Here is a 15329-nt window from a genome sequence, read left to right as displayed (position 1 = left end):
ATGTAAGTATTCATTTTAACTTGCTGATATAAAAACCTATTGAAAATGATAATGGTTGTAAACACTCACATGGAATCACTTAATGTGACCAGTGAAAACTTCATGCATTCTTTGATTTCATTTCATTCCATCATTTAACAAATATTTGTCACTTCCTATATGTCAGATAATGGTGATACAGCAGTGAACGATAGAAACAAAAATCCCTTTCCTTACAGGCTTAAGTTTCAGTAAATAATAAACAAAGTAAATATGTGAAATATATTATATGATGAAGTATGTCAAAAAGAAAAATGGAGGAAAAATAGGAAGTGCTTAGATGACTATTTTGAGGAGTTTTGCTATTAAGGGAAATGAACTGGGGTAGTAGCTACAGAAGAAAGCAAAGCCAAACAGTATTTTGAAGGCTGTAAATTCAGTAACACATACATAGGGGAAAGCTGACAATTTAGGAGAGTGGAGAGGACTGCTAGACTGATATTTCAGTGCAAAAGAGAAGAAAAAATCAATTGCACATGTAGAAGAGACCACATTTTCTAAGAAAACAGATGGTTCATCAATAGCAAAAAAAAAAAAAAAAAAAAGAATATGTGGACACATACAAGGAAGTACATACTGGGGGAGTTTGTGGGAACATGTGGTTGGAGCTTGAGGATGCTCCTCTTTCTTTCTTCCTATTTGTTTTCATTAACATAGAAAGCAAAGTAATCAGCTGGGAGTGAGGGTCAGGGAGGAGTAGTTACAAGTTTAAGGAGACAGTGGTTTAAAGCGAGGAGGCATGATAAGTGAGTAGCAATGTCCTGGCATTCCCCATCCTCCCATTCCTCACTCCTCTGTGTCAATGGCAGACATCACTTGTCAATCCGAGTCAACTTGATTGGGTCTCCCCATCATTATCTGTACATTGTTCCAGAAGCTACGGACAGTGCATTAGAACTGATGTAAATTCTATTTGTTCTAGTCATCTAGTTCAGCCTGATTTTAAACCAAATGAATTTTAATTTAACTTTAAAGAATCTAAATGAGCACTGATGAAGTTTTTCTTTATGTCTCTCTCTCTCTCTCTCTTTTTTTTTTTAACAAAATACCATTTTTAGAGGTTCTAATTAAAAAAATATGGGCAAATGAAAAGAAAAAAAGTTTCTATTTAGGAATTTTCTGAATAAGCAACATAATACTCTCTATCAAAGAGCATATATTTTAGCCCATAGCCTGGCAAATAGTTTCTAAAAATGCTTTACATAGGTTGCATTGTAAGCCAAAACTACGAATGCAGAGAAATTTCAATTAAAGCAGGAACTATGTATCTAAAAATAAATGCCTGGTTTGTAAGGCCTAGCCAATTATACCAATAGATAGGTGATCGAATATATTCCTCCACAGACATTCCCAGGGATGAATATGGAAGTTGCCACAACTGGAGTAAACTTAAAAGAGTCAGCTACTTTCTTGCAGCAAAAAAGTCAGCAAAACATCTAAGCTAAAACTAAAATTAGAAGTGAAATCCATTTCCATTTAACATTCTTTGGATATTTTTTAAGTGCCACATCCACTTATTAGAGAGCTTTATCTAAAATGGATTTAACTGAGAACTAAATTTGAGCCAAATTATCAGAGTATTTTAAGTGGTTAGGATGATCCCTTCTTCACTATACCTTATATTGGAAGATTCATCGAGTTCAGGCAAAGAATAGTATAGCTCAATTGATGGGGTTGACATAGGACTTGATCAAGAAGAGGGTAAAGCAAGACTTTAACAGGGGTGAATGTATTCTATGTCATATCAAAATGGTGACAGAAATAAAATGAGATACCTTCATCCTAAAAAAGGTGATACTTGTTAACAGGTCAACAGTTGATTTCAGATCTTGCAGTCTTTCAGTATTGCTTGCAGGAAAGTTTTCCTGGTTAATTAGGAAATAGAAAATGGATAAAGTTGTCAGCATTAAACCTCCTGTGGGAAAATAAACTAAAACTAGCTTCTTGTGAAAGAAAATGGAAAGCAAATGATACAGTTTTTAAAATATCCCTAAAGTATCCTTAAAATATTTTATCATAAAAGATTAAAGAATATAAATAATTTGAAAATATTATCTTTATACTCTTGAAAAGCTGTACTCTTCTATTTATTCTTACAGTGCAATAAAATGCAAAACAATATCATTATTACAATGCTATGATGTTAATGTTTGCTCCAAAAACAGTCTTGCTACTAAAATTAGGAAGTGTACATGTGAAAATATTTTCATGATTCTCTCAAGATAGATACTTTTTTTTTTCTAAAGATGGGGTTTCACCATGATGGCCAGGCTGGTCTTGAACTCCTGACCTCAGGTGATCCACCCACCTTGGCCTCCCAAAGTGCTAGGATTACAGGTGTGAGCCACCGCGCCCAGCCCAAGATAGATACTTTTTAAAAAATACTTTGGAAATTATACATGTGCTGTATTTGTTTTTAGTCACAAAAAACTTTTAAAAGTTAAAAAAATAAGTTTGCCTCATATAGTCTCTCCTGAAGTTTGATGAGAACTTCAGGAGAAGTAAAGTTCGATAAGAAGTATCATTTAAAAATACAGATGTTCAGAATTTTGAAGAAAAGAAAAGTTATAATTAAATTTTTTTAACTAAAACAATTTTAACTTTGGTCAACTTCACATATTAACATGCTCTTCTGAAGAGCCATTAGGAAAAACCACAGCTAATTACTAGATATTCATGAACTTGAACAGGGTTAGCATGCCTATGATAAGGTGGTGAATGATGTAGCTTCGAAGCCCTTCTTGCCCCCAAATGTCTTTCTCAATGGCTTGCATGGTTGTTCTCTTCTCATTATCTTGGCTCAGATCCATCATAAAATATCCAACTTGAAATAATAATAAATTTGATTAAATGTGGTATTATAACTTCTATAAGTATGCAATTAAAGTATTCAATAAGAGACTAATTAAAAATGAATACCTGGGAGATAGACATGTTCAAATTGACTTAGGATAAATTGTTAAACAACGCAAGATATAAGAGAGCATCTATTAGTTATGACTACAGGCATTTTGTAACTAAAATGTATAACTAAATTTTTGTAACTAAGATATTTTGTAACTAAAATTATGTGTGTGTATATTTGTTCACATATATAAATGAATATACTTGTAGTATGTGTATTTGTTTCCCTGGGAGGTGATATATAGAACTGTTGACAGTGAATTGTGGACAGGTTTCCAAGAACATATGACACTCTTGGTACCATGATCCAGGAGGAGAGAGAATAAGGCAGGAAATTAAGTAGGAAGCTCAAAAACTGGGGAAATATCAGCAGAATATTCAGTAACAAAAGATGACTTTTCAAAATGAGAAGTGGGCCATAGTCTACTTCATAAATTAGCTGAGGGTTACTGAATCTGATGACTATTTAAAAAATTATAAAATTAAAGTTGCATGTGTGTACACACACGTACACACACGCATACACTCACACAGTATTGTTGTAGTCTATCTATCTAAGGGTGATAGCACCTGAGATCACTATTTTTATTTTTCTATTACATGATGGGTAATTTTTACAATACAGTAAGAAATTATCTAGACCAAACATAACAGTTTGCTTTTAGGCAAGTAATTTTGTACATACCCTGTACTTCGACAGATCAATCCTCAAAGAATTATGCAACTGGTCCAGTAGTTTTATGAATTTTTCCCTCTGTACAAAGCAAACACAAAATAGGAGAATGGAAATACATGACTATTCTAAAGACCTCATAATAATTCTTAGTTTTGTCCCTATTTTATAGAAAGGGAGGATCAAATATATCAATGACTTGCCTAAGATTATAATCACTGCATAGCAGTGATTCCAATTCAGGTCTCTTTGACACCAAATTCATGGTCTTTTCTATAAGTCATACTTCCTTTCTGTGATTAATGAGAAATGTGTAACTGTTCTAACAAAGTATCTAGAGACTTGCATTTTATAGAAAGAGATCAGACAAGTAAATTTCTCTATGTGTAATAATTCATAGCAATGTAACGCATCAGCAAGAGAAAATATAACCCATCCTTCTTTTTATTCCTGTACTCCATGCCACCTCTCCAGACAATGTATTAGAGTTTTTGCATTTTTCCTACCCACGGAAGTGAGAGCAGCTGTTATTTTTGTCAAAACCAATTTGAAAAAAAATTCTTTCTGGAAGCAAACATAGACTTCATAATCTGAGAGGATCAATTACTTTTAAAGACAGTGTATGATTTAGTGCTAAAATAGTATAAAAATGAAGCCAAAAAACTGCTGTTGCTTCCTTTTGATGTGGGTTAAGTGTTGCACTGTCCTCACAGAAGTATTTGAAGACAGTGAAAATAAAGAGCTTTTCTCTTAAGTATATGGTTAAAGTTGTGTGGATTAAATAAAAACAAAGACAAAACATAAAAGTCATACACACAATCCTTATAGGTAGACACACCACTATTCCGAATCCCAGTTTTCTCACAAAAAAAAAGTAGAAGATGTAAGATTAAATGACAGAAAATATCCCTGCCAACATTAATATTCTGTAAACACCAAATTGCATTTTGGAGAATATTGACAAAAATGAAAACTTCTCCCAGTAGTCACATAGGAGGTGGATTTATGGTGTATATAACTCTTATGCCTTGAAGTCACTGATCTTGATGGAGTGAGCTGAATAGTAACAGGATTTGATAAATTGTTCTTAAGCCGAAGCTCCAATTTTCTAAATAAAATGCCATCATCAGATTTATACATCTGTGAAGAAAGTTTGAGTATCACCTTTGTGTTAACCTCTGTGAAGGCAATAAAGCAGCCTAAGAAATGAGCCCTGCCTTCCAGAAGCACACTGTCTTGTTTGACAGGTTAAGACCCCTTACTGCAACAAACCTACAAAAAATACAGATGAATTCAATGTCTTAGATCTTTCTCTGCCACTCTCCATTATACCTTCCAGCAGATGAGGCAAGCTATACAGTCCTTTCTTAACTCTCCTACTTCCATGCATTTGGGTTGGTGGCCCTCAATCCAGATGAGAAAAGAGAAGAACCACTAAAATAATTAATTTAGGTCATAGTAAAGTTAATCATTCAGATGATCATAAAAGTGAGCATGATTTGTATTACATCTCTGGATGCCTTGTATCTGTGTTTGACACAAATCATCGAGACAATTGAAGTGACTGATCAACGATACTATGGCCCAAATCATTGGCCCTCTTACACACACTGGGGCAAACAGTGCTGGTTGTCTGTCAAATATGCATTCTCCTGCTGTTCCTTACTAAAAGAATATCATGTGTTAAATGTACCCATATGAAATGCTCATCCTCTCAGGCCTCTTTTCCTCCAAAAATGACTACATAACATGTTTTTGGCCAATGAGATGTATACCACTAATTAAATAAAATAGACCCAGCTACCATACTACGAAAGACTTAATGTTTTGAAAGATTTTCAAAGAGCGCCTGGCAGATAGTGTTTGCTATATAATTCTTTGTTAGGAATACCTTTCAGACTTAACTTTTGCCCTTTGTGCTTCTTCCTTTTTCCCACCTAAAACCTATAATAGACTCCAGAAGATAGAGCATTTATTTCATTCCCATTAGATGAAAATGAAAAGAACAAATGGAGAAAAAGGATTCCACTGCACCCCATATCCCCACCTTTTTAAAATATTACAATACTGAGCAGCTATACCAGCTCTGAATTCCTCACCACTGGACTCAGTTTCCATGGGTGGGAAAGGAGAGGGGGAAATCTTATTTATTTAAATGTATTAAGTGAGTTTCTATTTCATGCAGCTGAACAGAATCCTGACTGACACAGTTCACACATTTGGTTTCCCTACTTAGTCTTTGGTGCCCAGCTGGAAAATTTACATTCAAGGAAAACAGAAAACTGTGAAGAAAACTGCTGGGCTTCTTGTCACTGAATCCGGAACAACATCATATGATATGAAATTAAAAGTATGCTGCTGATTGAATTTTCATAGCGATTCTCTAAACAGCAGGACAGCTTGAAATTTAATTTTATTTACAACATTTCAACTTAACTAGAGTAAGACTGCCTTTGCAGAGCAGAGGAAGCCTACTGCCTGTAGGGTGTGATTTGAGGAATAACAAAAGACTGGGTGATTAAAAAATGTTTCCCTGAGGGACATGGCACAATATCTAAAACTGCCACATTATTCAGTTTTTTATTAAATAAGGGCCACATATGTCTAGTAGGGGGCAAATCAATAATAAGAATAATAATAAGAATTTTTTAAACAGAAAAAAAGAAAGGAAGAAAAAGAAAGAAAAGGAGAAAGAAAAAGAGAGAGAAAGAAAGAAAAAAAGGATAAAAGAGAGAAAGAAAGAGAAGGAGAAAGAGGGAGAGAGAACAGGAATCTTGCTCTATTGCCCAGGCTAGAATGCAGTCTAAAAATGGGTATTAAAAACCTCTTTTATGCCAATAAATGTGCTTAACAATGGAGACAGGAAGGAATAAGGGAGGAAAATAACAAACAAGCAGCCAACAAATATTTCATTTAAACCTGTGAAATGCTATGCAATTACTGAGGAGTGATTTACTTCCAATTTTGTGGTCACTATTAGAATAGGTGTGATGTGATACTGAGAAAAATGTGTGTTTTGTGGATTTGGGGTACAGAGTTCTGTAAATGTTTATTAAGTTTACCTATTTCAGGCCTGAGTTCAAGTCCTAAAATTATCCTTGTTAATTTTCTGTCTCATTGATCGGTCTAACATTGACAATGTAGTGTTAAAGTCTCCCACTATTATTATGTGGGAGTCTAAGTCTCTTTGTAAGTAATTAAGAACTTACCTTATGTATCTGGGTGCTCCTGTATTGGGTACGTATATATTTAGGATCATTAGCTCTTCTTGTTGCATTGATCCTTTTACCATTATGTAATGTCCTTCTTTGTTGCTTTATAGTCTATTTTATCAGAGATGAGAATTGCAACTCCTGTTTTTTTTTTTTTTTTTCTCTCCTTTTGGTTGGTAAATCTTTCTCCATCCCTTTGTTTTGAGTCTTTGTGCATTCTTGCATGTGAGATGGGTCTGGATGCAGCATACTGATGGGTCTTGGCTTTTTATCCAATTTGCCTGTCTGTGTCTTTTGATTGGGGCATTTAGTCCATTAAAATTTGGGATTGATATTGATATATATGAGTTTAATACTGCCATTTAATGCTAGTTGGCTGTTTTGCCCATTAGTTGATGTATATTCTTAATTATGGTGATGCTCTTTACCTTTTGGTATGTTTTTGGAATGGCTGATACTAGTTGTTCCTTTCTATGTGTAATGCTTCTTTCAGAAGCTCTTGCAAAGCAGGCCTGGTGGTGATGAAATCTCTGAGTACTTGCTTGTTCGCAAAACATTTTATTTTTCCTTTACTTACGAAGCTCAGTTTCGCTGGATATAAAATTCTGGGTTGAAAGTTCTTTTCTTTAAGGATGTTGAATATTGGCCCCCACTCTCTTCTGGCTTGTAGGGTTTCTGCTGAGAGATCTGCTGTGAGTCTGATAGGCTTCCCTTTATGGGTAACCTGACCTTTCTCTCTGGCTGCCCTTAGTATTTTCTCCTTCATTTCAACCCTGGTGAATCTAACAATTATGTGCCTTGGGGTTGCTGTTCTTGAGGAATATCTTTGTGGTGTTCTCTGTATTACCTGGAGTTGAGTATTGTCCTGCCTTGCTAGGTTGGGAAAGTTTTCCTGAATAATATCCTGAAGAATATTTTCCAGCTTGGATTCATTCTCTTCGTCACATTCAGGTACACCTATCAAATGTAGATTAGGTCTTTTCACATAGTCCCATATTTCTTGAAAAATTTGCTCATTCCTTTTTAGCCTTTTTTCTCTAACCTTTTCTTCTTGTTTTATTTCATTAAGTTGGTCTTCAACCTCTGATATCCTTTCTTCTGCTTGATCAATTCGACTGTTAAAACTTGTGCATACTTCACGACGTTCTCATATTGTGTTTTTCAGCTCTATTAATTCACTTATATTCCTCTCTAAATTGTCTAATCTCATTAGCATTTCGTCAAAATTTTTTTTCAAAGTTCTTAGTTTCTTTGCATTGGGTTAGAACATGTTCTTTTAGCTCACAGAAGTTTCTTATTATCCACCTTCTGAAGCCTGATTCTGTCAATTCATCACACTCATTCTCCATTAGGCCTTGTTCCATTGCTGATGAGGAGCTGCGATCCCCTGTAGAAGGAGAGACATTCTGATTTTGGGTATTTTCAGCCTTTTTGTGCTGGCTTCTTTCCATCTTTGTGGATTTACCCACCTGTCATCTTTGTAATTGCTGACTTTTAGATTGGGTCTCTGAGTGGACGTCCAGCTTGTTGGTGATGAAGTTTATTCTGTTTCTTAATTTTCCTTCAGCGGACGCCCCTCCCACACAGAGCTGGACCTTCCCGGTTTCAGCTGTGCTTGCTGTGAAACTCTCAATCTTCAGTGCTTCCAATTGCTGTTTTCTTGTGGGGACACTGCACTGGCTGAAACAGTGGCATTGAGATTCGTGGTGCTTTTCTGCCCAGGAATCTCCTGGTCTGGCTCCCCGCTTCAGTCCCCTCCTTCAATCAGCTGAATGGGTGACTCTGCCTTCCCAGAGCTCCAAATGCCAACTAAAAGGGCACCCAGTCCCATATACTCCGTACTGAGAACCACCATGCCAGGGCGCCGGTAAAACAGGTGCGCCGGCCAAAAGAGTTATGCTAGCGACCAGTGGGGCTCCTCCACTGGGAATCTCCTGGTCCATGGGCAACAAAATTTCGTCTGGAAGTGTGGCATCCACTTACTCTCTGTGCTTGCACTGGGAGCTACAATCCTGAGCTACGGCTAATCAGCCATCTTGGATCTCTCTCCCTAATAAGAAGTATTATCACAGGTTCAAAACTACAATGAGAATAAGATCTGGTGTTTGGTAGCACAGTAGAGCAACTATAGTTAACAGTAATTTGTTGTATATTTCAAAATAACTAAAAAAGTGGAATTGGAATGTTCCCGACATGAAGAATTGATAAATGCTTGAGATGATATTCCAGCTATTCTGATTTTATCATTACATATTGTATGCATGTATCAAAATTTCTCTTGTACTGCATAAATATGTACAACTATCATGTATCTGATTAGAAATTAAAATAAATTACAAAAATAAATAAAAGGTAAATCTAAGCAATAAAAAAAGAACTTGGTTTAATTGGTTGACCAGCATAACTTGACCAGGTATTAGTAAACTGTCTACAAAGGGCTAGTAAGTAAATATTTTTCACTTTGACAACTCTGTCTCAACTATTCTGACACTATGGCATAATAGCTGTCATAGACAATGTGTAAACTAATAGGCATAACTGCTTTCCAATGAAATTTTATTTATGGATGTGGAAATTTGAATTTTAGACAGTTTTTAATGTGTCACAAGATAACAGCCTTTAAATTTTTTTTCAACATTAAAAAATATTTTAAAAATTCTTAGCTTATGCACCTTACAAAACTAGTTGGTGAGTTGGTAGACTGGATTTGGCCCAGGGGCGGGGGGAGGAGGCAGTTGCTCTCCTGATTGTGCACCTTCAGGAAGTTTCCCCCAGGAAGTGGGGAAGTGTGGAAGGAAAAGCTCTTGTAAGGAAGGGGTATGATAACCTCTGCATCACCCTCAGCTTCTCTCATTAATTTCTTTCTTTCTCAAAGTCTGGCTCCAACAGCAGGGACGAATTTAACCAGAAGTTAATGATGCTTAAGCCTCTCAGCTCTCACCTACTTCAGCATCCCTGGGAGGAGCTAACTATGTATTCATGCTATCTTAGATTTTTGAAAAATTTTCAGGAATAAAATAAAAAGAATTCAGAACAGGATGAGCAAATTGTAACACTTGTTTTCCAGATCATACCAAAAACACCAATTCATAAAGACTTTTCAAATAGAAATAATGCATAGGCAATTTTGATAATTTTAAATAATTCAACTAGTGTTAAACATATAAACATATATTTATAGCTCTTGTTGATTTGAGATTAATTTTGATACCAACAGAAATATCACAAAATTATGAAAGGCCACTAAAATGATACTTTCAATGACAAACTAATTAATACATTTCATCAATTCAAAGTATATTTAAAGAGTCCCTTCACAGGAAAACTTGAAAAGCATTGAAGTGTTATAGTTCACTGATGAAGACACCCTTAGCATACCCCTTAGCCTGATTAAACTTTAGATAGGCTTCTGCCTGACCCTACTTCTAGACCTCCCTTTTCTTAAAGCATTTTCTTTAGAACACTTGTAATTATTATTTTTCTGCTCCTTCACATGGAAATATTTTTAAAAGCCTCTTGCCAGTTTTATAATCCAAGAAAGTCTCCTGGAAAGACGTGGGAGACTTCCCTTTGAAATGTAATCATCAAGGAGAGAGCACCCCTATCCCCCACCCTCCTTGGGATGATAGGAGCCTAACTTCCAAGAGGTGTAATTAGCAAACAAAAATGGCATAATCGCAGAAAAAAAAATTGCAAATTTGTTTGTAGTGCACTGGTTACATCCCATTATTCAACCTCCCCACTGTCATCCTTCACCACTTTCTCCTTATTTCAGTCTTGCCTTTCATTTCAGTGGAGTTGAGCTCAAATTGAGTTCTGGCCTCCCTCCCCTATTGCAATAGCCTTGAATAAGGTTCGCTTTGCCTGTTTAACTTTGTCAGAGGCAATTTTTGCTTTTACATCACATATGAAAAATATAATAATAGGTATTTCCAAATTTTTATAAAAATCACTAAAATGCATGTAGCATAGTGAAAGTGAAACAAACTCTTCTAAAGTGTTAATTAAAAAATATGTCTACTCTGCTAAATTAAAAAAATATATACATATATTTCACATTTCCCTTCGTCACATGAAGAAGTGATTTTTTTAAAATGCAGCCAAAAGAGTATATAAAGAAAATATTATAGAGGTTGGTTGGTCAATACAAATATCATTTATACGTCAGTACATATACTCACGGAAAAAAACATATACATTTGAGAATGTATATACTCATGGAAAAAACAGCTAGAAAATATCAATTTTACTATTGATTGATATTTGTATTTCAAGATAATTCACTAAATACATTTCCTAAAAACATTTTCAAAATTAAAATATTGACTGTCACCTCATGGAGTTTTGTTTCTTATCAACTCCTGATCTACCCAGGAGTGGCTTCAACATACATAGAGACTTTTTTGTCTGGACTCCAAGCAACATTTACACTCAGTGATGTGCTGGTAAAGTGGCTGTGTGAAAGCAAAAAGACTTAATTTTTAGCATTTGCTAACCTTCATGTTGTAAATACTTTTACTATGTCCAATTTCAAGGATGGCCATGTTTAACAATCAGCATGCAACATTCCTGAAAATTTACCAATCAGTTCTCATAAGCAGGTACCAGCCAGCTGTAGCACACCACTGTTCTACAATCAATTTTCAACAATCTACTCCCTGAGTTACCTTTTGAACCTGAGACTTACCTTTTGAAATGTTAACTGAAAGGTGCTATTAATAGGTTCCTCCCACAATCCTCTGTCTCTGCCTGTTTTCTCTCCTCCACTCTCTTTTGTCCCTTTCCCCACTTCTCCCCTCCTTCTCTCATGGTGCCACTTATCAAAAACTAGAGCTAACGGCAAATCACTTTACCTTGTCTTTTCACTCCATTGTCTTTATATGAATTTCCTCACCTTCCCAAGGCCACTTTTCTGCAAAATTTTGGCCTGGAGTCAATCCAACTATGTGCTGTATCTCTCAGTAGATCAGCATCAGAATGCTGACACACCCTAAGAAAGTCTCACAGTCACAAGAATTGTGACAAGAAATTTATAGTGCCCAATAGCAAATGACACTTTCAGCTTTACTAGGAATTTCTTTTTATATGTTCCTGAAAAGATTCTTCTTAGTATTCCCCTCAGTAGCTTCTCCAAACTTCTACCACCGCCTTCACCTCCTGCACAGCACTTGTAAATGAGCAGTCCTTGTCCTTCCAGACAACTTTAAAAAAGGATTAAAAAATAAGGTACAACTACCCCAACTTTTCACTTCTATATCAAAAGCTTAGTGTTCTCTGCAAGGACTCTCACACTATTTCCTCAAATTTCAGAACAGAGCTTGTCCTTTCTCGTTCTAAAGACTAGTCTCTCCTTCTGCCCATAGTACTTATAGTCACCTATTCTCCCACCTGATAAATTCACAGCCTCACTCTTGCACCTAACTCCTTTTCTAAAACTCTATAAACATGTTTATATTTTCCTTATTAAATAATTTTAAAATACCTACTCAAGCAGAAAATAAAAATAAAGTCTCTTTTTATATGGAAAAACCTTCTTACACTTGCCCAATCTCTCTTTTTTGCTTCTCGTTTAAGTTCCTGGAAATAATAGTCTATTTTCTCAACCAATTTAACCCTTTCTTTCAGAATTTTATTATCAAGTTAATACAGATTTAAGATATTTTATAAAACATTTTAAGTGTTGTATAAAGATTAATACAAAATAAAACCAACAATCTGTCAGCTCTAATCCAACCAGGTGGCTACATCATTGGTATTTTAGCACATTTCCTTCCAGCCTTATTTCTAAACCTGTATGTTTGTGTGTGAATGTGTGTGCGTGTGTGTGTGTATGTTCAATGTTGGAATTAAATTGCATATAGCTTTATAGCATACTGTTTTCATTTATCATTATATCATGTGCATTGCTTAATTATGAAATTCTTCCATAGAAACTTGATGTTTAATGACTGTATCATATTTTAGTGAATAAATGACCTTTAATTTACCTAACTATTCTTCTGTGCCAGGGCTATGCATCTTTTGGCTTCCACGGGTCACATTAGAAGAAGAAGAAGAATTGTCTTGGGCCACACATAAAATACATTAACACTAATAACAGCTGATGAGCAATAAAAAAATAGTGCATAAGTCTCACAATGTTTTAAGAAAGTTTAAGAATTTGTGTTGTGCTTTATTCAAAGCCATTCTGGGCTGCATATAGCCCATGGCCATTGGTTGGACAAGCTTTTTCTATGCCATTCACTGAACAGTCTTCATAAAATCAGGCTTTAACTTCAATTGCTTCACTGACTGATGGCCTTCTATTTGCCAAATCCAATGGGCTAATTTCTTTATCTATTTTACTTGAAGTCTCTATGACAGTTAACAGTATTGTATACTACCCTTTTCCCAAAATAGTTTACCTTACCTTTTACGATATCACTTTTTTTAGAGACAGGGTCTCATTACGTCACCTGGGCTGGAATGCAGTAGTGCGATAAAATCACATTTTTAAAAATCATTGTCATGCCATTGGTCCAACCATTTTTCTAGGTAAACTTTGCTTGTATATCCTCTGTATATCCAAGGGTTCTGTCCTTCTTACTTTATTCTTGATCATTTTTCATTTACATCATGATTTCCAGTAAGATTTATACATGAAAATTCCTAAATGTATAATGGTTTTCCTTTCTTGAAGATTTATTTTACAATTCTCATAGGTAAGAAACATTTTTCCACTGGTTTATTTTTTGGAGTCTCAAATGTATAGGTTATGCACCTTTGAGAAGGATCAAGAAGAGAGCATATAATTGTCACTGGGTCCTAGATGACAGAATCAGCTTTAACAGTCAAGTGAATAAAAATCTGAGGCTCCAACGTAGAGGCAGGAGATATTATACTTAGGTATATCTGACTCAGAAAATGGCATTATTTTCAATAGTTCGAACAACATAGTCAAATTTATATACCAAATCACCAACTTATCATAATGTGGTTTAAAGAAACATTTCTCTTTCTTTTAGCCCTATTCTATAATAAGTTATTGGATTTAAAAAATGAAGTTTGTTATAACCACATTGCTACTAAAACACTAAAATGTACTGAAATTAATCTGCTCTCTCTTCTTTGGGTCAGCATGAAGTAAGGGAGCAAGTTATGTAATTTTCCTCCAGGTAGTTTTTATTGTGGATATTAATCACTTAAATACATCTTTCTCAGAGGGAGAAAGGCTCAATGTTCCATGAGGTTGACTTATTCTTCACAATATACCCAGATGGAATATTAGAAGCAAAACAATTTAATAGCACAGAATGCTTTATGTTACAGGTAAAATCTCAAGACAACAAGCGCTGTTACCAAGATGAGGTTTTCATAACAAAACTGTTCTATGATCTGGTATTTGGTAACAACAGTATTTTATTGAGCTGGCTAGAGAACGTTCTTTTGTTCCAGCTTCTACAAGAGTCAATCTGTCTATCAAAAGTAGCTGATATGGTAGGGTATGGCTTTAGGTAAGGCAGGAGAGACAAAATTCTCATACTTCATATAATGACACTTTTAACTTTTACAATTGGCTTGCCATCTTTTATTTCAGTTTATCATTATTTTAAATTTGAGAAACATGATAAAATAAGAATTATCTTCTTTATTGAGCATGTTGAGGAACTAATGCTTAGATGACTAAACTGACTTGCTAAATTTCAATAGAAACTTAAACTTCATAACTCCCAACCCAAAGAGTATTCCCCTTTACTGGCATTTTATTTGATTTGTCATTAAATATAAATCACATTTTCCTTTGATTATTCTAATTTACCTCATATACCTCACATGCATTGCTCTTTTATAGGAAAAGGACAGAAAAAGAGTAAACACAAGAGGACATCTTTTTCCCTATTGGGTTTTCATCCTTTTATTTGCTATGTCAACTGTTTATATTCTATGACACATAACTCAAAATTTGGTTTCTAAACAACATTCTCTGTAACAAAAATATATTCAGTGAACTAAATTGGAAGTGCAGTGCTTTTTTTTTCATGGAGGAAACTAAGATCGATTGTGGGAAAGCGATTTTTTTCATGACAATATGGTGTCATGAAAAAAATCGCTTTCCCACAATCGATCTTAGTTTCCTCCATGAAAATAAAAATAACAAAAAACCTGCCTCACAGGGTTATTGAAAAGCACTACTGCCTACCCATTTGCCCGGACCAGAAACCTGGGAATATTTCCAGGCGTCTTCTCCTTCTCTCCTGTCCTTGTCCCCAAACAAATCAAATGCTATTGATGCTGTTGATTTCATGCCATGAAAAGTTTGGTATCTATCCTCTCTTCTCCTTCTCCACTAATTTTTAATTTTGACTCTTACCACTTTACTAGAAATATTCTTAATTTACAATCTATGTCCAGTCTTGCCAGTTTCAGTTATAGTATACTTGTACAGAAAGAGTTACAGTAATGGATGCAACAGATGAATTCTGTAGGCTCCTTTGTGTCCCTGAATTTCTACTTTTCAATGC

General features: G+C 35.0%; 1 protein-coding gene across 1 annotated transcript in view; it reads right to left on the bottom strand.

Annotated features, from left to right (window-relative positions):
• The window catches only part of UNC13C (unc-13 homolog C), a 640690-nt gene that overhangs the window by 299879 nt on the left and 325482 nt on the right, over positions 1 to 15329 (bottom strand). The window contains exons 14-15 of the mRNA XM_054239666.2: positions 3629 to 3697; positions 1815 to 1904 (exon numbers count right to left, since the gene is read on the bottom strand). Of these exons, the coding sequence (XP_054095641.2) occupies positions 1815 to 1904; positions 3629 to 3697 (159 nt within the window). The remainder of the gene's footprint in view (positions 1 to 1814; positions 1905 to 3628; positions 3698 to 15329) is intronic.

This window comes from Callithrix jacchus, chromosome 8 (genome assembly GCF_049354715.1).
Source record: "Callithrix jacchus isolate 240 chromosome 8, calJac240_pri, whole genome shotgun sequence".
Classification (NCBI taxonomy): domain Eukaryota; kingdom Metazoa; phylum Chordata; class Mammalia; order Primates; family Cebidae; genus Callithrix; species Callithrix jacchus.
This window is presented reverse-complemented; position numbering and strand designations above follow the sequence as displayed.